This window comes from Diadema antillarum, unplaced genomic scaffold (genome assembly GCF_040938485.1).
Source record: "Diadema antillarum isolate AM-2024a unplaced genomic scaffold, OU_Dant_1.0 seq00000035_RagTag, whole genome shotgun sequence".
NCBI lineage: Eukaryota > Metazoa > Echinodermata > Echinoidea > Diadematoida > Diadematidae > Diadema > Diadema antillarum.
This window is the reverse complement of record NW_027271149.1, coordinates 960,464-986,232: the sequence shown is the minus strand read 5'-3', so window position 1 is coordinate 986,232 and position 25,769 is coordinate 960,464. Positions and strand designations below refer to the sequence as shown.

The following is a 25,769-nucleotide window of genomic DNA, read 5'->3' as shown; positions in this document are numbered from 1 at the left end:
ATTTTTAAGCTCGCTCGCTTTGCTCGCTTGCAATCGTTATGCCATTCTCCTGATGTCAATAATTGCCAGCAGTTGCACCCGGTGCGCCACCATTTACAACATCAAAATGCAAAAAGTTCTCACCGTAGGAGGGGGAACATCCCCTTCCCACACCCTCACCCTCACCCCCCCCCCCCTCCCTCTCTCGCGTTAGGTCGCGCTCATGATATTCAGTGTAAGAATTGATATTAGAAGTGTATCTATGATACCATTTTATAGCTAAATTGATTAATAATAATAATCAACATTTTGAATATATTGCCGGTCACACCGCCAGAACTTTGCTGGAGCGTTCCTGGAGCGTTGAAGAAAAAAATTCATCGCCGCTCGTAACCGTTCACCACCGTTTAACAGAAGTTGGCCATCGAAAAGGCAACGCCGCATACGCTCGGCCACCGCTGATGGTCCCTACTACCCCTCCAAAAGTTTTGAGCTGCACAAAATATTGCGAGCGGTGAAAAGCGGGCAATTTTCCGCTCCGGCAAAGTTCACCACCGCTCCAACAACGCCCCATAGGTCAGTCAAAGTTTGGCACCGCTAGACGCAAGTTCGTGGACGCTTGGGTCCGCTAGGCCAACGCAGTTGAACGCTGCGGGACCACCGCTGCTTCGCCAGCTTTGCCCGGGCGGTATAGTTGCACACATTTTGGTGGAGCGGTTGGAAGCGTTTTACGAGCGGACACGGGATTGCTATAACAGTGTCGGGCGTTGAAGTAGCGATCCATTGCGGTGATGAACTTTGGTTTGGCGTTGGTATGTATATGGAGGTGTCGGAGCGGGACGAGAATTTGGCTATGAATACGGGGAGAAGTGGACCAGGAGCCCATTTGGAATTGAGCTGCCGTTGAGTGCAGACCTCATTTATATCGAATTTGCTCAAATGTTGAAGTAAAATACATAACAGTATTTTTTTTCACAGGTTGTAAAATATTTCTTGACACAACCAGTGAGTCACATATATTTACCTGACTCCATTGGTTCAGCTGCCTGCTCAGTAATGATCTTCTTGGAGGCTGCTGCCTTTCCTTTTCCAGCCTTCCTCTTCTTTTGTCCACGTGGTAATTATGATGAACTTCAATTATCGACTTCTATCAAAAATCTATCAGAACTTCTATCAAAGCCATCCGTAGACAAAAGCGGTATGCCGCTAAAACCAACGTTAAACCCCCGCCGAGCCAACGCCCGCATGCGCAGAACGCCACTTTATCAACGCTCACGTCACCGCTCGCTATACCGTAAAACCAACGCTAAAGCAACGCCGGCTTCAGCGGTGCACCCCTATGGGAGGCAACGCCCGTGTTTTCGATTTTTTTTCCCCATTTTTTGCGCGGTGACGAGCGTTGTTGAAATTCGGCCCCCTCTCCCTACCGTTCAAGGAACGCTCCAGCAAAGTTCGGGCGGTGTCACCGGGCCTTTAAACAAGACTAGTGGGACCGTTTCAAGTCGACAAAACGCGCAAAAACATGCATCAAATTGCACCATTTACAACATAAAAATGCAAAAAGTTCTCACCGTGGGAGCGGGAACATCCCCCTCCCACACCCTCGCCCTCCCCTACATCCATTTACAACATCAAAATGCAATCAGTTCTCACCTGTAGGAGGGGGAACATCCCCGTCCCACACCCTCACCCCTGGCCACCTCCCTCGCTTGGGAATTGGGTTAGGTCGCGCTCATGATATTCAATGTAAGAATTAATACAAGAAGTTTATTTATATGATAGGCCCTACCATTTTACAGCCAAATTGTTTAATAATAATCGACATCAAATATATTGCTACCTTAAACAAGTGGGACTGTTTCAAGTCGACAAAACGCGCAAAAACATGCACCGCTCCCTCGCACAGGTATTTCCAAAAAACAAAAAAGTCTTCGTACTCGATCAGCTAAAAAGGTCTGATTTTCCCGCCGAAAGTCGGCTGACAAGCAAAAAGAAAAAAGAAAGAAAAGTGTGTGTGTGTGTGTGGGGGGGGGGGGGGGGCACCAAGCTTCACCAAGCCCCCCCACCCCAAGGCTGCGCCGGTCCGTTTATGGGCCTTCATCGTGATGATCCGATCATCCCACCACTCCTCAGTATACGGATTTACGCAGTTGCGATATACATTGTATATACTTACTTCCACGAAGAAAAATACACATAAATACTACCCCAATACTTCGGACCTTAATGCACTGGCTCCCTGTATAGGAAAACGTCTTATTAACTTCAAGATTCTTAATTCTTGTCTACCTTGTCTATACATTGCACAAAATATATGCTCCTGGAGCATGCTCATACCTTCACAACACTCTTCATCTTCACCTATAATTGTGACCACCATGAAATCTTAGTTCATCGCACTCACAAAAATTACAGGTGATGCAATAAGGATCTCGAATCAAGCATTATAGTTGGGGGAATCATGCTTTCTCATAGTTACATTGGCCCAAAACTTTGGAACAGCCTTCCAATACCTCTTCGACAAGCCTCCATTGATGATTTCTAAAAAGAACCTCAAAAAGTTTACCTTTTCAATTTAAATTGACAATTGATTATGTGCGTTTATTTTTTTTTCTTATTTCTTCTGTGATATAATTTCTGTTGTATAACGGGACAAATCTACTCTGTTCCACAGCGCCATGAGTATCTTTTTAGGTAAAATGAGTGCTTTATACGAGTCTCTCTCACCGCCGGCGGAACGTTTTCAAAAGGGGGAAGCTAACAAGCCTCCCGTGGCCATGTCTCCATTATCATTGTTATTGTTATTATCATAATAATAATAATAATAATAATAATAATAATAATAATAATGATAATAGTAATAATAATGATAACAATAATAATACTAATAATTATTATCATTATTGTTATTATTATTATCATTATTGTTATTATTATTATTATCATTTTAATATTGTTATTATCATCATCATCATAATCATCATAATCTTCATCTCCTTTTACTCTTTTGACTCTCTTGTGGATAAAAACTATCAGAGATTAGTATCCATATTCGTGAAAAAAAGGAAAAAAATCGGGGCTCTAGGGAGTGATAGTCATAATGCGCTCGGCTTGAGAGCACTCCAGTCTGCTCTACGACAAATCAACAAGAACAACAATCGGCCCGTCGAAGAAAGGTCGACTTTCTTCAATGGCCAAGCATTTGCTCTTTCGGGCTCGGTCCAGTATAGGTAGCATCCAGCGCTATTGAACGAAAATGATATCGTATTTTGCAGGGGCGGATCCAGGAATTCCGTAAAGAGGGGGCGCGTTTACAGAATTAAAGCGGGGCGCACACACCCCTCCCCCATTTTTCTTTTTATTTCTTTTATTTCAACAATAACAACAAAATAAATAATGAAGGGGGGGGGGGGGCGTGCGCCCGGTGCGGTCCCCCAGGCTGGATCCACCACTGAAAGATGTAGTTCAACTTGTTTTTATCAAAATGAAATTAAACAAGCATAACGACTCAAAACGTACAATGTACATGCATAAACTTAGATAATATGCAAAAAAACAAAAAACAAAAAACAAAAACCAAACAACAGAAATAGCCTGTTGAGGAAAGATCGACTTTGCTCTATGTACATGCAAGCACCAATTATTTGCTCATTCGGACTCGGCCCTATTTTTAGGCAGCATTCAGCGGTATGGAACAAAATAATATAATATTTTGTTGGTTAAAAGATGCAGCTCAAATGGTTTTTGTCAAAATGAAATGAAACAAACATAACGACTCAAAACCTATTAACACAAATCATACGCAAAAACAACAGAAAATAGCCTGTTGAAGAAGATCGACTTAGCCCAATGTCTATGCAAGCACCCTTATTAGCTCTTTCTTTCGGATTCGGTTCGGGTTTTTTTTAGGTAGTATTCAGAGCTATGGAACGAGGAAAGCATGGAACGAAAATAATGCAGTACTTTTAGTAGTAATTTCTGTTAAAGGATGTAGTGAAAAATGTTTTTGTTCAATCGAAATAAAACAAAAATAACGATTTAAAAAGTAAGCTACACAATGACTTCTTGACACATTACGATTCAACACATGACGTCATGGGGGGGGGGGGGGGACGATCTTAGTCTCACACGTGATTGGAGCACAGTATTATGGGATGCATGCATAACATCTCAGATGGTTCGCCATTTTGAACTTCGTGATCGTTCGTTGCAAGTTTTGGCGCTCTGTAAGTGCATCAAAATAACGTGAACACCCATTCAAACCATTTTCACGGGAATCGCGATGTTTTCCAAGCCATACTACATCTCTTTTAAGGCGACCTGATTTTAAGCTTGTTACATGTCTTGGAATGCTAAGAACAAACTCTAATTTTTAGCGTTATAAGGGACACTTCGACTCGAGAAACCGAATAACCAGGGATTGTTGCACGCTGTTTGAAGCTGTGAAATGTGCAGTGAATCAATGGAGCAACCGTAACAGAACGACGCAACACATCGTAAACATTGTCAAATGCCCGCTCAGACCTTTTTATTGAACAACGATTTCTTTTTGAATTGTAAGTATGTGATACTGGCAGACGTGTTTGAGATAAGAAAAAATTCCACTTTCTTTATCAGTTAGTTCCAAATTTATAATGGAATAGGAGAAAAGATGGAATAAAATATTTTCTCCATGAGCTGGCGGCTGGTGTGTTGTGCACTGTTGTGGAGTGTACGGATGATTTCCGTGTGTTTGTGAAAGGTCTAAACAGTTAGCGGGCGTGTTCGATCAATCCCACGCACTGCCAGTGGATTCTAACGTTAGTGCAATTGCTATGGCAGTGCTAATGCAGTGCCTGTTTTAACGACGGGTTGGGGTTGTGTGTAATTGCGGTTAGGTTCTAACTCAAACTATTGGGTTTTTCTCGAAAAGGCCATCATCACATGCCCATTGCTCTTAGTGAATGCCAGTAAATTTTCAGCAGCCTGTTACATTTGAATGATCTTACAACTATACAAGGGGAAATTGAAAAAATAAGTTCTAACATTAACCAGGCATTAACGTTAAGTCTATTCTCTATGTAACGATTAAATAAATGTTGAAACTTTTTTTTGACAAATTGGGCGGTCATCAAATAGATTAGTGCCTTATTAGTGGGGTCTAGCATGTATTCTCACTGATTCCTGCAATTTAAGCATTAGGGTAAGGGTAACAGGCCTCGAATTACCCGGGAGGCAAAAGGCAATTTGCAACATCAGCAATGCCCTATCTACTTACCGCAATGCCTCTCCCAAAATTACCATGCTTACTGCAACTTTCCCGTGCTGCCCTTGAAAAATTTTGAGAGAGAGTGCCCCTAAAACCAAAAATTGCCTGTCCCTAAAACTGGCGAAATTCGAGGCCTGGGGCAACACCCCCAGTATTCGGTCACTCAAGCTTTTTTGCAATATTTTTCAAACTAAGGGTAGACCCTAATACATACATCATATCTGCAGCAATGTATGTGTGAAATATATCAAATTTCTGTAATCTCAATTTTCATTTTGTTAAATATCACACAGAATTTCACAAAATCCCAAAATATATCACCTTGAAAATTCCCCAGAGCAGAGTATGGTCACCGCGACCAGTATTCGGTTACGCGATATGTGCATTCAAAGTCAATGCGTGTTCAAGGCAGCTGAAAAATGCACCGCGCGCTGGACCTTGTTGGCGCAAAATTGTATCGGCGACGTTGCGGCGCTCATTGGTGACCGAATACTGGTACTGGGGAATCGGCACTTGCATTCAACCCTTGGTACATTGAGACACTGTATCGGCACGTACGGAAATTTTGTCTTTCTTTTGCGTTTTTGAGGATACCATCACACTCCAAGCTTGCGATAAGCAAAAAATACCGCGAGAGAATGGCGTATTTCTCGATTTTTAGCGCTTTTTCGGCGACGCGTACTCTTAAAGCTGGGCTCAATCCGCGCGCGCTTTTGGAAAGTAGCGCCGATTCTGCACTTTTGACGGTAAAATTTGGGATTTTGGATGGATTTTTGGAGGGGGCTAAGGGAGTTTCCTGTTGTGGATGAGTGTGCAAGTATGTGAATTGATGTGATTTGCGTGTGTTGTGACAGTTGAACTTACTGGCTGGTGACAAGTGATAAGTGACCGAATACTGGTGCCTTTTTTACCCTAATTGTGCGTGCATCATTTATGGTAAAGCAAAAAAGCAAGCTGCCCATACGTAATTCGACCATGACACCATCCAATTTCCAAATTTCAACTGCCAGCTAAATGAATTTTGGGGGGTGTAGAGTAGCGGACCCAGTTTGCGGCAAGTTAAGGCCTTTTCAAGGGTATTTAGTAGTAGACTTTCTATTCTGGTAGAACGGGCAACAGAAATTAAATAATTTTTTTTTTTTTTTAATTGGAAGAGGTACCACGGGCAAAGGCCTCTTGACACTGCATCACAATTTTGTATGGTGTACAATTACCCTAGTCATAATAATCAATTTTATGCAAAAAATTTGCAACCACCAAGAGGACACGGTTTGCGGCAGGGGGGTCCAGTTTGCAGCACCCCACACAAAACTGTCCCCTGATTTCTTCAAACATTAACATTTTTCAACTGGTTTCAGCTTGTTCGAACACTTTATTTGGATTCATTATCTCGATCCTTCACGATTTCATAGTTTTTAAAGATTGCAGCATGTATTTCATCAGTTTCCACCCATTTTGACATGTAAAATAGCGCTATGTGTGTAAATCCCACGTGGTATAGGGGTGCCGCAAACCGGACCCATCCCCAACATTTTGGTCACTGTTGCAATCATCAAAACTGACAAAGGAAATGAATTTTAGAATATTTAACACAGTTAATACAGTGTACATGAGGAATCCTTACCATGCCAGTCCTCTTTTCATAGTAAGATTTTGTATAAAGATACAAACAAGGGATGATGGTTGCCTAGCAACAGAACAAAATCTTAACGTTTTGTGAAGAAAGTCATACTTTTTTTAAACAGCGTGACACAGACGGTTTAAATTAGAGTTATGAAGGCCATCATCCGAGTTATTTCATGATTCTGGTATCAAAAGAAAGCTCTTTAGTTGCTCTTCAAATAAAATAATGTAGAAAAAAAAAATACCCATTTACTTTTGAAGATATGGTTAGGTATTCCTGGGGGTGCCGCAAACTGGACCCCTGCAGCAGAATGGTGCCCCGACTCTAGTCATGTGTAGACCTAACAATTTAGAAATCTACAGTAGATGATCAGATGATGTTTTTTTTGTGCGGTCAAATTTTTGCACAGGAGGTCGAACTTCCGTGCCGATTTGTCATTTCTTGATATCAATAGGGTCTACTGACAATAGGCAACCACGCAGTGACGCACATGTGTCTTTACCTTCCAGCCACCATTGTCTATGTGGTTGTGCTGAACTTGGAGCCATGGCGGAGTCACTGAATACAGCCACATGCGCGTAGCACACAATGCAACGACTTACAATCACTCTATAGGGCTTATTGCAACATACATTTTGTAACTTCGACGATGGAAATAACCTTAATCATTCTATTATCTAGAGAACTTTATTTTCTGAATATGGTCTCCAATTCACTCTCATCTTTTCGCCTCTTTTTTTTTTTTTCTTCTTCTGTTCACAAACGTTGATCTGTTTTAACTGCAAGTTTTCTTGATGAAAATATTATTTTATAACCCGAGGCCTCGGGTTTCGTGGATTCCCATTCTGTGATCGACGGCTTCGTGGACATGCCAGCAGCTAACCAGCCAGCTGCGCCGGCGCAGCAGTTGGCTCACAGCGGTGGTGGCTTGATGATAGCGCTACCATGCATACCCAGTGCACATTACATAACTCGGACACATTCTGCGGCGCTGTTCATGCTCTTTGATGTGCACGTGTTTGTGTTGTATGCAGGGCCAGGCCTGGCCAAGGCACATGGCGCCTAGTGCCTGCTAGCAGCCGAAGTCCCGATGTGATAGAGACTACAGTCAACCTCGCGTAAGTCGACATAATCGGGACTGAGAAAAACACGTCGACTTACGCGTAAGTCGACATTTTGTCGACTTTCTATAAATGAAAAATAATTTCCCCTATACAGAGTAAAATCGAGTAAGATCACGATGCGGATCGCCACCCAGATCTTACTCCTTTTGCCGCCAAAACATACCGACTGACATTAGCAGCAATTATGTTTTAGTTCATGCATAAAACTCGCGCGGATATGTAACGACAACGCACAATTTCCAAATTTCTTGAGAGATTTTGAGAGAGCGGGATCGGAAACTTGGGCCCGTTTCTAGACACTGTTAAATTTGATTTGAAAAATCAAACGCATATTCCTCAAATTTCATGCAAATTTGGCGATTTAAGTTGAAGTGCGTTGCTGTGAAGATATGCGTGTGAATTAATATGATTCTGTCGAGATAATTTTTCAGTGCCGACTGAGTTGAAATAGGATGTGTGATTTTCCCGCCCTAAGTCGCCATATTTGTTATTTCTATTGCCATACTTTGAAAATGAATTGTTCTCGCTCTCCGATTCGCAACATTACCGCTCTGTACGGTGCGGGCCAGTCTGAAATAAAAAGAAGAAGAAAAGTTTGTTAATCCAAAAACGGCATGTTTACTAACCTTCGTAAAAACAAATCTCTTTCCATCGTCGGACTAATTTAACTTTGGACTGAGATTTAAACCTTCGGCATCGCGAACTGTAACAATAATTTGCTACTATTTTTTCATCGACATTTCTTGAAGTAGCATGCGTTTCGGTAGTTTGAAACATTTAAATGTTGCGATGTCTTTCCCCTGCTAGTGCAGATTAAGTTCGGTCACGGCGAAAGTTCCGCTACGAAATAAAGAATAACGCAAGTCTTTTCGACAGTAACAAACTTCCGTATAGATTGTTATGCGTTTAAACGCAGTTTCTAGTTTCGTACAAAAACCGCACGTTTTCTGAAACGCTCATGCGTTTTAAATACAGCGTTGCTTGTGATTTGATGGACTTGCATTTGATTTTTAGAATTGCGTTTAAACGCAGTTGAGTTTAAGTTTCTTACAATTTTCTAGTTTCGGATGATTATCAAACGCAAGTCTTTTCAGCGTTCCGTGTGATTTGATGGACTTGCATTTGAGTTTCGGGGTTGCGTTGAATTTTTAATTTTGCGTACGAAATAGAAATAATGCAAGTCTTTTAAAAAATGATGCACTTAAGTAGATGTTTAGAGATGCTTTTAAACGCAGTTTCTAGTTTCTTATGAAAACTGCGAGTCTTCTCTGCAACGCTCTTGCGTTTGAATACAGCGTTGCACGTCATTTGATGGACTTCATTAAATTTTAGAGTTGCGTTTAAACGCAATTGACTTTAAAAAAAGGTTCCCTAAAATTTTCTAGTTTCGTATGAATTATCAAACGCAAGTCTTTTCAGCGTTCCATGTGATATGATGGACTTGCCATTGCATTTGATTTTCATGGTTGCGTTTAATTTTTAATTTTGCGTACGAAATAACAAAATAATGCAAGACTTTTCAACAATAACGCACCTCCGTAGATGTTAAGAGATGCTTTTAAACGCAGTTTCTAGTTTCTTACGAAAACTGCAAGTCTATTCTGCAACGCTCTTGCGTTTGAATATACAGCGTTGCGCATGTTTTGATGGACTTCATTTGATTTTTAAAGTTGCGTGTAAACGCAGTTGAGTTTCAGGTTCGTGCAACTACAGCGTGTATTTTCTAGTTTCATAATGATTATCAAATGCAAGCCTTTTCAGGAATGCACTTGCGTTCATGTGCAAAGTTGCTCGTGATTTGATACACCTGCATTTGATTTTTAGTTGTATTTAATTACATGTAGTTGCATTTTAATTAATTTTCTAAAAAACGGGCCCAGGTTTCTAATACTGCTTCGGAATAATTAACGTTAGAATATTCGGATAAACGGAAAAACCTATTTCATGTTCTGATAATGATTCTCTACTAGGACCTATTGGTGTACAAAATTTGTGCATTTTGAGAATAACGAGGAGAAGAAAAGGGGGAAAGTGAACTGTTTTGGGTACTACATGTAATTCTCCAATGTAAATGAGTGTATGCCCTTTCTATTCCGGCGTACAAGACAATGGACGCATGGCGCGAACGCTACCACGCCGTACACTAGCGAATTACCGAGTAGAAATGCTGCAAATCGGAGCGGGAAAACAATTCTTTTTCAGAGAATGGCGATAAGATTTTGAGCGAAAAAAATAATGTCGACTTAGACGAGGGAATTAACACGTATTTCAGCTCAGTTGGTACTCAAAAAGCAGGTCGACTTACGCGAGTTGTCGACTTATAAATGTCGACTAAGACGAAATTTTCAAGGAATAACAAAGGAAAAAATCAGGACTTTTTTATCTTGTCGACTTAAGCGAGTTGTCGACTTATGCGATGTCGACTTATGCGAGGTTTACTGTACGTTGTAACATAGTGATTGATCATAAGCGAAAATTCTTCAGTCAATCATAACTTTAAATCCATTTTATGAAAAAAAAAAAGACATTGCAGGAAAGTTAAGCTGTCTAAAAGGGTATGATAAATGAGGTTATTTTGTCATTGCATTGCGAGGTGGTGGTGTTTGGTGAACTGGCACATTGTGTGTCGATGTGGGTACACACAGCGAGTTTTGTACACAATACAGCAATATCCAGCTTCCCTGTGACCATGTGTACTGTAAGATGCGCACATGTGGCTGTATCCAACCACTCTGAATATCACTACAACCACACGCGTATGACAAGATGCTAAAAATGCGTGTGTGGTTGTACACACTGCCTATCTTTAATTGATCCCAAGTATGGTATTGCTTGATAGGAAAACATAGTCTAGACTCTGCCTCTATACTACATATACTGCAGTAGATGCCTACAGTCTATCTGGACTCTAATCTGAATCGCTGATGCCAGATGGGGTAGAATTGTAACAATGTAACTGCAGTGCCACACAAGCCAGATTGGGATTGTAGCCATGGCCCGTCTCGCTGGAGACAGCCACATAGGAATGACTGACCAGCTGCATGTAGCTTTCCATGCATCAACATACAATGCAATATGAATTTACTATGATGAAAATGATCTATTTTTCCTTACATTCTATAGGCAACATTATTTTCTTATAATTGTTTCAAATTAACCCATTGTCTTCTCTCGTTTTTTTACCCCAGTCTTGTTACAAATGTCCATCTGTTTTAACTGCAAGTTTTCTTCGAAGAAGATATGACTTCCTACTAACATTAACAAAGGCCTTGCCCGCACCGTGCCACAGCAACTTGATGACAGGGCTACCTTGTGTACCTTGTACACTGAATACTCATGTGCAGTACAAACATGCCAGCTATGCACGCTCTTTGGTAGCGCAGCGCTGTGAGCTAGAAGTCCTAGCTCACACTTCACCCTAACTGTTGCAATTGATCCTAATCGATCAGAAGTCCCCAATCAATTATAACTTTGCTGTCGATATCAAATCCATCCTATCAAACAAGCATGATAACAATGGAGTGAAAAAAAAAATGTATGGGAAAATAAAGTTGTTTTTATAGAAGGTCTGATAAAAAAGGTTTTTTTCATCGCTTATGGCGAGAGGGTGGTGTGTGATGTACTTGGACATTGCATGTTGATATTAGCTAGACACAGCGGGTTCCCCATATCCAGCTTCTCCGTATCGTGTATGGATATGATGTATCAGGCGTTACCCCGGGGTACCACGTTGTGCAGTGTCACCTCGCGGACACTGGAGGACAGCCGAAGAGAAATGCATGTACTGTGTGTGCGTGTACAGTACATACACTGTAGTCCTTCCCATGCCACTTCATGTTATACTAAACATGCAGGTACGCTTCGGTAGCAATAGTGTGTGCTTCAGTGCAGTGGCTAGCGTGCGCTAGCTCCAGCGCCAAAATAATTTCCCACTTTTTGGCAACCCAGGGTACAACCTTAAAAAAAATAATGATTTTTAACAAAATGGCTGATTTTTATTTGGTACCCCGGGATACCATTTGTATCATCGTATGTAAACGGCATGTCGCTATATTCAGCTACCCGGGCCATGACTACACCCACATGCTTGAGACAGGATGGTAAAGATGCGAATGTGGCTTTATACACTGCCCAAACTAGATCTGGTAGTCCTGTGTTTTATAACCAACAAGGGTGACCAACAGGCAATGTTGGCATAGGCCTGCCGACTCGGTCACAGAAAAGTAATAGCTGTAGATTGTCATGTGTTGTACAATGTATGTTGTGTTAATCTGTCAAATCCGTCAATCTTAGCCTTTGCTACAATGTATGTAGCTTGCTGCTCAACTTGTATGTACTGTATGATAGGGTTTAGGACCATGCAAAGATATGATGTTATAAGTGGCCCTTATTAATTTTTGTACAGGTAGGTTTTACAATTACTTAATGGCAGCCTTTTATGTTTCTACCTTTCAGATACATCATTTGTATCCCATTTTGGCTATACTTGATGATGATACAGTACGCGCAATAGAAAACGCCCGACGAAAGTGCGTCCAAATTTCGTCCCAACGCTTTTTTCGTTGTTGATTTCGTCGGGGACGTTTTCAACGCTTTTTGCGTCCAGACTTCATGGACGGATTTTGGACGAATTCAACGAATTCAACGAAATCCCCGAACGCTTTTCCGAAGCTGTGGACGCATTCAACGCTTTCAGCGCTTTCAACGCTTTCAACCCTTTACACGCGATCACACACACACAGGAAAGTTAGCTCTAATCGCGAATTGCTAGCTCTTCTTTCGTCGAAGTTCTCTAGGTTTCCCGTCCATTTCTCTCATTTTCTCTCTTTTGCTTTCGTATCATTGTATCCCTTTCTTTTCAGAGTACAATCATACTTTAGAGAGTATTTTTTCTCATTTTTATTAAGTGATTACCGTGTTTGCCACAATTTGGGGTGAGTTTTTGTTCGAGTGTTTGTTGAGTTTTTCGATTGAACGATGTGTCGATTATCTTCGTGTGTGCGAGAATATCGTACCCACTCGTTTGTTTCCGTGTAAGTATTTTTACCGTAAAGTGTCTTCATCGTTCGTCTTCACGCATCGGGTTTTCACCCTAGTTTTCCTCATCGTAGTTTTCCACATCCATTTTTTTTTTCCGCATCCATTTTTTTTTTCCGGTGCAAGATACTCTGTGTATTTTCTGCTACGGTAAAATGCCATCGTCGATATTTTTTGTGTATTCATCGTAGTTTTCCACCTCCATTTCATTTTTGTGTGCAAGATGTGTAGCTAGGTCTGCGATGTCTGAATCGTTTACGTACAGATGTGTTTTGTGAGAGTATTAACCACGATGATTTTGCTTGAGGATTTTGAGGGTTTCGCGGTGGATGAGATCGACTGGAATGATAGTGATAATGATAATGAATCTACACTATCTAGTGGTGTTGATATAAGAGCTCTTATGATGATGCAATTTATTTCGTGTGACCGACCATCATGACGTTGGCGATGACGAGTACGAAACGAGTAGCCTATACATGTACAATGTAGGCCTGTAATGATCTAAGACGAGAGTGACACTGACGACATGGCCTGGCCCTGGGGGCTGTTTTAGTGTTGCCTGCTGAGTAGGTGTTCCATTCTATCCTTTCAGTTATCTTTCTATCACTTTCTTCTTTTGACACTGGATGAAAAAAAAAAAAACCCCTATCTTGCCATGTAAAGACAGAACACATACCATCATGAAATATCATGACATTACTAAAGTAATAAAAGAAATAAGTAAGCGATGAAAATTCTTGTTTGTAAAATCATAAATCAAAGGTGATTTCATATGAACCAGCTCTTTGAAACGTATTTGATTTGCCTATTGATACTTGCTTTGCAAGTATACATTTTCTCTCCCATGGACTTTGTGTCCCCCCTTTTTTTGTGTGCTTTAATGATTATTCTAATTTGTTTTGTCAATATCATCATTATTGCTGTATTAATATTACCATACTTTGATATGGTTAATTGCATTTGTTGATTGACTCTAACTTTCATTTTGTTGCCTCCTCTTGGTACTTGTACAGATCCTTTCTAGGGCTTGCTGTTTGCTCACCCCCCCCCCCTTTGCTGTTGCTATTTCACTCTTTACCTTTCTTTGTCTCTCTGTTGTTCCTTATCTTGTTTGATGTTGCCTCCATATTCATCCTTTTCCTTCAATGGTTGCCCCCTGGCCCTCACGACCATTACTAACCTTCCCCTGCCTTTTGTCTGTCCATCCTCCTGCTCTAATCCCCCTCCCTTTACCTGTTGGGCTCCTTGCCCATGACATCCTACCCTCTCCTTTTGTTTTCTTTGTTCCTTGTCCCTTGCCTGTTCCTGACTGTTCTTGTTGTGTGAAGTCGCTTTACATGTGTGTGGTTGCTTTTTCTGCCTATTTGCCATTTTGCTTCTGACGAAGATTCTGCTATGATCGAAAACTTAGGTCCCTTTTGACTCTATCCTAAAAACATTCATGTACACTCCCAAAACTTGCTGGGCTAGTAATGAAAACTTCCATTATCTAGCAGGGGAGAGGGAATGCTTTCATTTTCTCAAGAGAGCTTTTGTGTGAGAGAATGCAAAACTTGATTGAGTGTTGCCAAGTTGTTTTCAAACTTCTTCATTTTATTTGATCTTAAGCATAATCACTTTCGTAAGTACATGTACAGTATTACGATTTCTTCTCCCCTGACTGTAATCGGAAAGTTTGCCATAAGGACGATCGCTAATGTGTTTGGATGTGCCGATATGCGAAACACGTGGTTCAAAAGAATGCACCATGTGCTACTTACAGTTGTACTGCCTTAAAGGTTACTGCAAGTTGAATGGATCGAATGCGCCATAGGCTTAGTTACGGCAAACAGTTTACGTTCGATGCGAATAATTATTACGTCTTTCAGGATCGAGGAATAATACACACAAAACATGCAAACAAACAAATCCACGAACGAGTGTTGATAACCAAAATTCATATGAAAAGTAATAGGCAGTTTTGATGAGCGTGAAATTTTATTGTCATGATTTTGCCGTTTAATCGGGTGGTGGCTGCATCACATAGGACATCTCAGTGAATTTGTCTAGGCATATGAGACTTTTCATATAAATCTGTGATTGCATTTTTGAGTGATTAATCAATTCCTTTTTACAGTTCGGGAACCAGAACATCAGAACATCTTTGCAATGATTCCTTTAACTCAACTCACCCGCGAGTTCTTCGATCGATATACTTAGTACTACACCAAATGCGCGCATTCTTTCGTCTGGCACCTGGGGTCTGGCACGCACCTGGTTTTGTGGAAATTTCCACAAAGGGAGAGGGTGGGGTTTTTCCAATCCCAAGAGACCGCATTATACACAAGAAGACAATCTCGTCGCTTCTATCATTTTCCGTCACTCGTGTTTTCCCCTTATTCTTTGCTAATAATGAACATTTCGATTGAACTTAACGATGGTTGTTCACACGTGGTTCCTTTTGTTGTGAGGTGTAGGTATTTTCTTTTTTTATCATTCTTGGGAGGGGAAAGAAGAGTAAAAGAGGGAAAACTTATTTAAATAAACGAAGGGCACGTACGCTCAGCATCCACAGCAAGCCGTCTTTTACATCAGCATCGTTGATTATCATCACTTGCACTATCATCAGGCATCACTCGGATAATTTTGTCCGTTTTTTTTATAAACATTTAGAAACACGATCACCATCACTCGAGATAAACACGTAGCAGTGGCAGATCCAGAGGGGGCGCATGAGGCGCACGCCCCCTTTATTTATCGTGGAAAAAAAAAATAGAAGTGAAACCCGGAAGTGGCACCAGAAATATTAGTTGCGCCCCTCCCCCCTCCTGTACAGAATTCCTGGATCCGCCCATGCCTGTACGAAAATAAATGTCAACAGACAAAGTATCAACAACCTCCCTGACAACCACATAAACATTACCACAGAGCACACCGAAGCGGCTGGCATCAAACACCCTTCGAAATACTGCAGCAAAGCGCGAAATCGCCGTTACGAAAATGCATGTATATATACACAGTGCGAGGCAATTGAAAGATTACCTTTAAATATTTCAGAATATGAAAGGAACAAATAAAGTGATATGAAACGAAAGAAATCGTACACCAAACGAAAGGTATAACGACCTCCAATAGGCCCTTAGCCGCAGCATATCAATAAACATGACGTATAAGCACACGGAATATGCGTGTTTCGGATTCCTCCCTTCTATATTTCTTTCCTGAACTATTCCCAATGCCCGAATAAAATAATGACTAGTTTGTTACACTGATTTCTTCTTCTGAGGTAAGGAAGTTCGTTCGTCCGAAAACAAAAGGATTGACACTCCGAAGGTTTGCTAATCGGGCAATGCCCCCCCCCCCCCCCCCAAAAAAAAAAAAAAAAAAAAAAAACAGCCCACAAAATGCTCGTTAATCAAAACATTGGTTTAATAATGTTAAAGACGATAATAATAATAATAATGAAAATAATGATAATAATAATAATAATAATAATAATAATAATAATAATAATAATAATAATAATGATAATAATAATATAACAATAGACAGAAATAAAACAATATATGGCCCCCTATAGCAATTACCCGCAGCATGATTACATTTTCGAATCAACAAACATGGATAGGCACAAGGAATATGCGTGTTTCGGATTCGAAATAACGCCGTAACCATCGGAATAGCGCACCCGTTTTCTTTTTTTCGGAATAATGAACACCACGGAAATGAATAAATGATTTCAAACTAAGAATCCATCGTAATTCTTGCCTTAAAGATTTTCCTCCCTTCTATATTTTATTCCTGAACTATTCCCAATGCCCGAATAAAATAATGACTAGTTTGTTACTCTGAAACATGGTGTTGTGAGTTAAGGAAGTTCGTTTATCCGAAAACGAAAGGATTGACACTCCGAAGGTTTGCTATACCCATCGAACAATGGGGGAAACAAAATAATAGTAATACATTTTATTTTCACACTAGGTACGAACATCTACAAGGTGTAAGGAATTTGCGTGTTACGGAACATTTTATCACTTTCGCATCAGCGAACTTTACGTGCATTGGGTACTACAAAAATGCCTCCCCCCCCAAAAAAAAAAAATGTATATAATTACACCAACGCTTGAGCATAACAACAAACAAGCAATCAAACAAACAAATAAACAACTTAAGATTTAATCTCATAGCTGCTTTGAATATTTCACGTTCCGTCTGCATGACTGTACTATATACTTCTTTTCAGAATTATCTCTCGCTTCCCGCTTCACAACTAGGAAATAAACGATGTCAAACTACAGGTATATAAGAATTAAACTTATTGTCTTACTCTGAATATAAAATTCATTATTTCAAAAGTTCGTTTATCCTTGAATACAACAGGCTCGATACTACAGTACTCCGAAGGTTTGCTAATCCGACAATAACGCACCTATCCAATCACAAACATTCGTGCATTTTCGAATTATGAATCATAATTTGACTATCACATTTACGAACATCTATTTTTCGTGTAGGGAAGTCGCGTGTATCTGAATGTTTCATTTTCGTCCTAATGAACCTTATGGGTGCATGGGTACAACGAACATGAACCTCAAACCCCCCCCCCCCCCCCAAAAAAAAAAAATAAAATAAAATAAAAAAAGAAAGAAAGAAAGAGCCAAGTCAAACTAAGAATCAGTCTGAATTAGTCGCTTTGAAAATTCCACGTACCGTCTGAATTATCTCTCTGTCCAATAAAGAAATAAACGATATCAAACTAAGAATTAAACTTATTGTCTTGTTTTGAATATTACTTTTTTTTTTTGCTTTTCTGGGGCCCGTTGCATAAAACTTACCATTGAATTTCAATAGTAACTACCGTCAGCATCAATGATTATAAAATTTACCGCTGATTTAAGACTTACCGCATAGAAAGGAGCGGTAAGTCCAGCGGTAAGGGTTTTACGCAACAGGGCCCTGATTCAATAAAAAAACGGGCAATGTAACGCGCAATTGCTGAAGAAAGAAAATATATTTAATGACCAAATAACGGCGAACAAATCCTTCTAATTTCTTTTTTCCTCTTTTTGGGGGTTAATTTTCTTTCTATACTCAAATGGATTTTACGTACACGCAATTTTAGTAAAACCATTTTCTTTTTGGTCGGCATTCTACGATAACTTTCCTGTGGGTTCCTGTGGGTTCACCCTCGCCAAAATTGCGTGATTTCTCTTAAATACTATGAACCCGAATGATCTCTGATTGGTAATTTAGTCTATTTCATGATCAACAGTTGTTTATTTTCTGCTTGTAAAAAAACAAAAAACAACACGTGAACAATTGGTAGGCCTTATACTAGTACTGGGTCTTGTCATGTATCGTACATCTCTGTTTCGTTCAGCCGAGCGAGCCATGCCATGGCAATTGCGACGCACATACGGCGCACTCGCCTTTCCCACACGTGCACATTCCCTGGTTACATGCAGCCCGCATACCAACATGTGATGTATCAGGTGACTTACAAATGCAGTGAATAATCTGCTAACGGTGCCGTACTTACAGCTAGGGTAAGGGAAACTAAAACTTTTACAAATTGCTTCAATGAAAACGGCATCGATGTATGTATACATGTTACCATTCTTAATAGTATTATGTGAATCAGGTGAATTCCACGCCTGTCTACTGTTCTCATTCCCGACCGCTGTGCTACTACTAGTACTTGTTGAGTCTAATCTTGCAGTGATTCTTGCCGGCTAGCGGCTGTGGATGTGGCCACTACACACACACGTGTGTACTGTATTCCATGTGCGCCTTGGATCACGGACGCTTTTAACGAAATTTGGACGAAACTGCCGAGCTCCGAACACGCATTTTCCGAACGAGCAACGCATTTGCCGAACGAAATTGAGCGGGCGGTCGTGCGTGAAATGCGTCCACAAAGCGTCAGAATCGTTGCTACTGGATCGATAACGAAATTTCGTCCAAATTTCGTCCAAATTTCGTTGCTACTCGATCGATAACGAACTTTCGTTGGAAAACGAAATTGACGGAGGCGTTTCTTATTGCGCGTACTGTATGTAATAATCAATGCCAGTGGCAAAAATATTTCTGTTTGCCACTGGCATTGGTGTATTTACAATATTATGTACTACAATGTACTTGTATGCTGCTCCTCATGCTGATGAGTTGCAGGATATGCATGTTCTGTGAAGGAAGGGACTGGGGGCTGGGTCAGAATATAGTGGCATATAGAACATATAGGCCGCGTTCATGCGAATTTCGTAGCCAGAATCACAAACATGAATCATGATTCAAAACGGCGTTTCAAATCACGGTCTCAGCGGAAGAGCGTTCATGCGGGCTTTCGCAACGCTGATTCTGGCTCAGCTCATCCTTTGCCATTGCGCAGCGCACTGCGCAGTTTGACCTTGTCTCTGCAACTCGAGCCAGACCTCCTTATTCCAACTGTACAGGCCTTTACATTTGTATTTCGGTGAATACTTTCCGATAAGCTGTGGCATTCAGGCTCTGCCCACCGATCGATGAACAGATCGAGGAAGAATCCTAATTCTTCGTCTCTCCAATTGTTTCCCTTGGTAGACACAGTGCTGCAGCCATTTTATCAACTCAATCGGAGAGTAATTACATGTGTTACTATGTTAAACAGTTAAAGTTAGATACTAGCATAGAATCGGTGTATGGCGTTGATGTAAACAAACAAGTGCACGTTTGGTACCAAAACACACGATTCATAAGACGTACACAAGCGCGCGAACAGAACTAGAAGCTGTGGGATACCCCATGAGACACGCATGCGCACAGCACACGATGACGTCATAGAATCATGATTGAAATCACGGTTGCGTTCATGCGGTTTCTGCGATCGTGATTCTGGCAGAATCATGATTCAAAACACCTTTTTTTCCACATTTCAGATCGGCGTTTTGAAACACGTTTAAATGGAAAAATCGCATGAACGCAACGCCACTAAACATGTTTAGCGACTAAACGTGTTCAGAAACGCAATTCTAGTTTCGCATGAACGCAGCCTTACAATGACAGAACTCAGTACTTTTTTTTTTCTTTCTTTAATTCACAAGTAATCGACTTCCATGTCTCCCTGTCAAACTTGCAGATAAAAAACAAACATACAAACAAACACCAGTTAGGAAGCTCCCACATGAAATGCATTCATCATTCCAATCATACCCTGACAACTCATTACCGCTCCTAATCTCTGTATTTCAAGCCTAGTTGTTTACAGAAGCAATAAAAGAGCAATGAACAATTTTCTGTATGCATTTAGCAATGTTTATGACATAAAACAAATATTAATAAATGTCAATTGTGCCAAATTAAAAACAACATCACACAGATGTGAGAACACCAAATTGTAGAACAAAAAATAGCTTGAAGAGTCTATTTCAAGGCCATGGTGTATCTTTTGCATGGCCTCAAAGCCGTGAGACACCCTCCCAACTCTCATGTAACTTTACCGAAGTCATCAGGCAAGGAAAAAAAATGCAACAAAATTACAAAAAAACATTTTGTTCAAGAAAATAAAGCCGGCTATATATTTAAATTCATGACGAAAAGCTATACTATTGCATGGTTACAGAAATTACAGTTGTACTTATGAAATAGGGATGACTATACAAGAGATGTAATAGCCTCGTTGCTGAGACTCTGCTTTGTATTGAAAAACTTGCAGATTGCTTCAAGTGGGGAAAAATGGATCAAACAAGGCCACGAAATACCGATTCAGGTGTTCATAGAAAAAGAAAAAGAGTGAGCACTGAGAAGTATTATTATGAGAATACATACATGTATGTGGAAACTTCCAGTGTTATTTGAACAGTTCACTGATCTGTGAAGAAATATACCCGCTACTTGTATTTTTTTTAATCCAGCAGGTCAATACCGTATCCGGGCAATTACCCCCAGAGGGCAATCCCCCCCCCCCCCCCCCCCCCCCCACTCCCGGCCAGCTAAAATACTGGTTAGTGGTAAAGTTAGAGTAAAGATTAGATTAGGAGTTTGCGTTAGGGTTAGGATTAGGTTCAGGATTAGGATTATTATTAGGGCCAGGGGGAGGGTCCGGGGATTGCTTTAGACCCGGTCAATACAGTAGCTATAGGCTTTAGTAAAAAGTAGCTTTGTCTTGAATGTTACTCGCCTGTTTCTTTTTAACATGATGACCTTTATTGTGATACTGCTTTAAAAAAAAATGAATAAGAAAGTACATGTACCGGTATGCTGCCTAAGTTGACATCTCTCTTTTCCATTTGACACATACAGTGTAGAGCCACACTGTTTGCCCTTGAGCTTTACATGTGTACCTGCAATCTTTCATTGTTGATGTTTACAACTGTATGACTGAGGTCAGGAGATATACTAGTAGCCATTTGAACTAACCTACATCCCCTTCATCTCACACACACATAAATGCTGTAGACATTAGTGGAGGTCAACAGATTTGTGAGCCAGTTAAAGTATTTAGAGTTTGTTGATGAGATGTTGCTTAGGATACACATGTACACTCATTGTGAGGCACAAATTAAGCTCACGGTAGACCATTAGACAGCCACACAACCCATCCAAAGCCTGTCGATGAATCATTGCAAATAAGGAATCGGCTCAGTTATATCCCAGAGTACCGCTGTACTGTCAATCAAAATTTGAGAGTGATTGTAAAGGGAGAAGTTACATAATATGCAACATTATCTTTCGTATGTAGCAATTGCCTATCTACTAAATTACGGTGTATATTCACTCGTGGAAATGGTTTCATACATGTAATTGTGAGATAGTGTACACGTACCTAGGCTCTGTACCCTGTGCATAGTACTTTTGGGAAAACAACACATTTGCGAGTCCAGAGTCCTTAGTCTGCCAGCAATGTGTGGACCAGTAGCAGAGCTTTGGCCTCCCTCATTCTTCAGGAGGCTCCCTGAAAGGGGGAAAAAAATAAATCAAAATTTAATCGTTCAAGTCTCAATGAGAGTTATTCTCGGTGATGGACTACAAAAGCCATACAACAGGAAAACTTATGTATACAGTATTTGTCCCATAAAGAGGCCTAATGTAAAAATCTCTATTGGGAAAGTCACTCGCCCGAACTTCCCCCTTGTTTGCAGCTACAGATCTGAGATGAAATACATGTGACACAACATCCTAGTGTCATCCTGTACAGTAGTTAACTATAAGTTCATACAAAAATTTGAGACAGCCCCTGCTTTCTATTCACTTCTGTAGAAATTGTTAGGGTTTTCCCAGCAAGAGGAGTGATACATCTACAAATGGATGGTACTCAAAAAGAGGGGATGCCCCCACTTTGGGTGGAGGAGGGGGTATTTTCAGAGGTGGAACCATAATGTGAATGCAGTGAGTGATGAATGGTAGACGTTATTGTTCACAAGTCTAAAGTAACCTCAGTAAACCTAGTATACAGCTAATTGCTCTGACCCCATCTACTGTCAAAATTGTGACAGGATTTCATATTCCATTAGTCTTCACATTCTGACAGACTTGTTTATTAAGACACTTGCACACAAAAGCGACATTATTTTAAGAACAGGGATTGACGTATGGCCAACCTCCATACAGTGAATTCCAAGTCATCTATTATTAAACGTCAGGAAACATGCAAAACAAAAAGAAACAAAAACAAATGTATTGCAGAGAACTGCTATTCTGGATGTGCAGGTGTAACTGAAGAGGTTGTGTATCAGAAGCTTTCAGCTCTTCCATTAGTGAAGGGCTGAAATCTAAGACTAGACGTTAATGCAAGGAAGTCACAAATTGGGTCTTCCCTGCAGGAATTACTGAGTAGGGTGCATCAAATGCAGTGATGAACAGAAAGCAGATAGTCATTTGTATGTTAAAGTATTTGCTGGGTATTATCAAGTAAAGTAGACTCACATCATGTTTGCTTTGTTACAGAGATAGTCCTGTGCTTACGACCTCCAGGGCAGTCGTTGCATAGTACGATGTTTATCGTGATGGTGGAATTTTATGGTACTACTTGAAAACAAGAAGTTGAGAATGGTGTAAAATAGGATTGAGTAGGCCCCATAAAGTGAAAGCTTCATGTACAATGGTATCATGATTTTGATATTATGATTAGTACAGCGCTTCATGCATACTGGCCTACCCCAAACCATGAAAATTGTTCACCTTATTGTGACTCATGCTCAATTCAGCAGATTGTTTCTTAGAGCAATGGTGTTAACATGGCCTGACAAATGATTTTGTTCTCCCATAGACTAACCTGTCATTGTTATTTGTACATGTAGGTCTTTATGTTTTTGCAGCAGTGAAGAGAGCTGTTGATGTGGGGGGGGGGGGGAATCTTTTGAAACAAAAGTGCTGCTAACCAAATATTTAGTACTTGCTCAACTACTTGAATCTCGTCTCAGGTGGTATGAAAGAAATATTCCTTTTCATTATCTGAAAACCAATTTTACAGTGTTTTCATTGTTTTCCAAGTACTTTTAGAGAACAGCTTGTGGCTCATACATGTACAGCAATGAGTATTTTTTTTTTTTGCTACAAAATTATTCATACACTGACTGCAGATTAGCATATTTTCACACAATCTTTACATGTACATTTGTATGCACGCATATGATACAAGGTAGCGTAAGGTAAATAATTGCCTGTTGACACCCTGTTCTAACCAATAGTCTTATGACAGTGTGTACAGAGGCTTGTTTGTAGTATTACAAATGATACAGAGACTTGATATGGCCGAGACCAAACTTGCTATAGAGACCTTATAGTGTGGGGATATCATGCAATCGGAAGGCTGGCATGACTTGGACATATCTAGGGATCCCCTCAACAAATTGTGTAGGGAAGGGTTTATCAGTGATCTCTATGTCAAAGTGCACACACACACACACACACACACACACACACACAGCTGAAGAATGTTGACTGGAGTGAATAGAATGTTACTGATGAGTGTACGCTTCAATGCACATTTTCGCTGACGGGCAATTCTATTCCAGCAGGCCTGTTTTTGCTGTGGTTTTAGAATGTACACCTATGTATGTATCCCAGAGGGCAGCGAATGAAGATCGATAATCAGGCCAACCTTCCCTCCCCACGCTACCGCTTCTTATAAATTTCATGAACGGATGACAAAGCCCAGATGAAAAAGGCGTAGATGCTGCTCATTTACCACAGCTTTTTAGTAATTGTCCACATGTGTGTATGCCTGCCGGTATTGGAGCATACACAGTCTATATTCTACACGTATGTGAAATCGTACATAATGAGTGTGTGTGCATAGCTGGCTGTTAGTGTTAGCACATTGGTCAAACACCACACCATGCATGACTGAAAATCCTGTGTCTAAAGATAAAGTTTGTAGGAGAGAAAGTGCATGCCAAAGTATTATCTATTTCGTATGCTGATTTTGCACACTTCATTCGCTTCACATTTGTTGCCAAATTGTGGAGTGCTGTGTTGTATTGCTGTAAATGTTTTCCATTCTGTCTGTGTGTCTCTGTGCCTTCAGTATAACCGCATCTCTCTCTCTCTTTCCAATCTACCTTTGCCTGCACGCTTATCTGTGGATTTCCTCATCATTGTACCTCCATAGGACCTTTCCTGTCTGTAACGTGATCTAGTTCAGGGTTTGAAAAACCCTTTCAACCCTGGGCTTTGGAAAATAAAAGCAGCAAAGCATTTATCATGATGTGAGTATACCAAATGTGTACCGACATGTGGACAAACTTGAAAGAATAATGCCTCGGCCAAAGTCAGCAGTGCCTATTGTCAAATCACAATATGCCCTTATACTGTAGCATTTACTTTATCCAATATCATTAAAACTTAACAAATCTGTCAACTTCTGTCTTGCTAGTGCTCTTACCAGTCTTGTTGCTGTATGCAATTCTTGTGCGTTAGCAATGTTTACTAATTGCCCTTGTGATGGAGCTAGCTGTCCTAAGTTGAAAGGCATAATTATTTGCGGTCGCATGGAACAACATTGGTAAAGAAAAGGAACAACTTAACAAGCGCAGTTTTAATAAAGGGCGGTGGATATGAAGTCTATTCTTTCAAGTTTTGAGAATGTCATGTTAGCATGTTGTGCAATGCATGTGCCTGTTTTCGGTCGCTCTACAAGAGTTCTTTTCACATAATGCACCCAATACCAGACAGCCATGCTGACAAGGGAGAATTGAGTTTTGTGGTTTCTGTGGTTCAGCATTTGGTTCCCTACATTTTTTCCCCCACCCCTTTTCATGTTTTCCTTTTGCATTCTTTCATTTCATTTCTGAAATTGTAGTTAGCAGCATGCTGGTATTCAAAATATGTTGTTTGTTTTGCTCATTGTATCATTTCTCTATTGGACTCTGTTGAGAGCTCCCAGTAATTTGCACATTTTTGGCCATTTGAGCCAAAAGGAAACCTCCTGTATCTTGAATGAGGATTTTATTGCGGGATAATTTTCTGGCAGACATTCAATGTCAAGTAATAACTCATATTTTCATATTTGTTTGTTTGTTTGTTTGTTTGTTGAGCAGTGCACTATCTGTAGGTTATTTTTGGAAGTCTAATGTTAAATGGCACATGGGGACTTCACTAATGTAGCCTTTGCAAAGGTTTGCTGTCAGTCCCCAAGGCGAGGTTCTGGGCCAAAGGAAGGCTGCTTTATGCCATAGGCTTGCCTTCATATAAAGATCAACCTGGGCACGAGTTCTGTGCAAATGCTGGCAGCTCTGAAGGGTGCGAAATGAGTTACAATATAGAGTTTTAACCTTGCTCAATTTCTAATAAATGCCTG

General features: G+C 40.4%; 1 protein-coding gene across 2 annotated transcripts in view; it reads left to right on the top strand.

Moving 5' to 3' along the window:
- Positions 1-4,480: 4,480 nt before the first annotated feature.
- The window catches only part of LOC139725351 (serine/threonine-protein phosphatase 6 regulatory subunit 3-like), a 58,668-nt gene continuing 37,379 nt past the window's right edge, over positions 4,481-25,769 (top strand). The window contains exon 1 of one of the 2 annotated variants that reach the window (XM_071636438.1): positions 4,481-4,535. Coding sequence is in view for 1 of the 2 variants with exons in the window: in XM_071636437.1 (XP_071492538.1) it covers positions 24,674-24,678 (5 nt within the window). In the remaining variant the exon portion in view is untranslated. Of the gene's footprint in view, positions 4,536-24,282; positions 24,679-25,769 lie in introns of those variants that run through there. The other variant, XM_071636437.1, reaches the window with a different exon arrangement.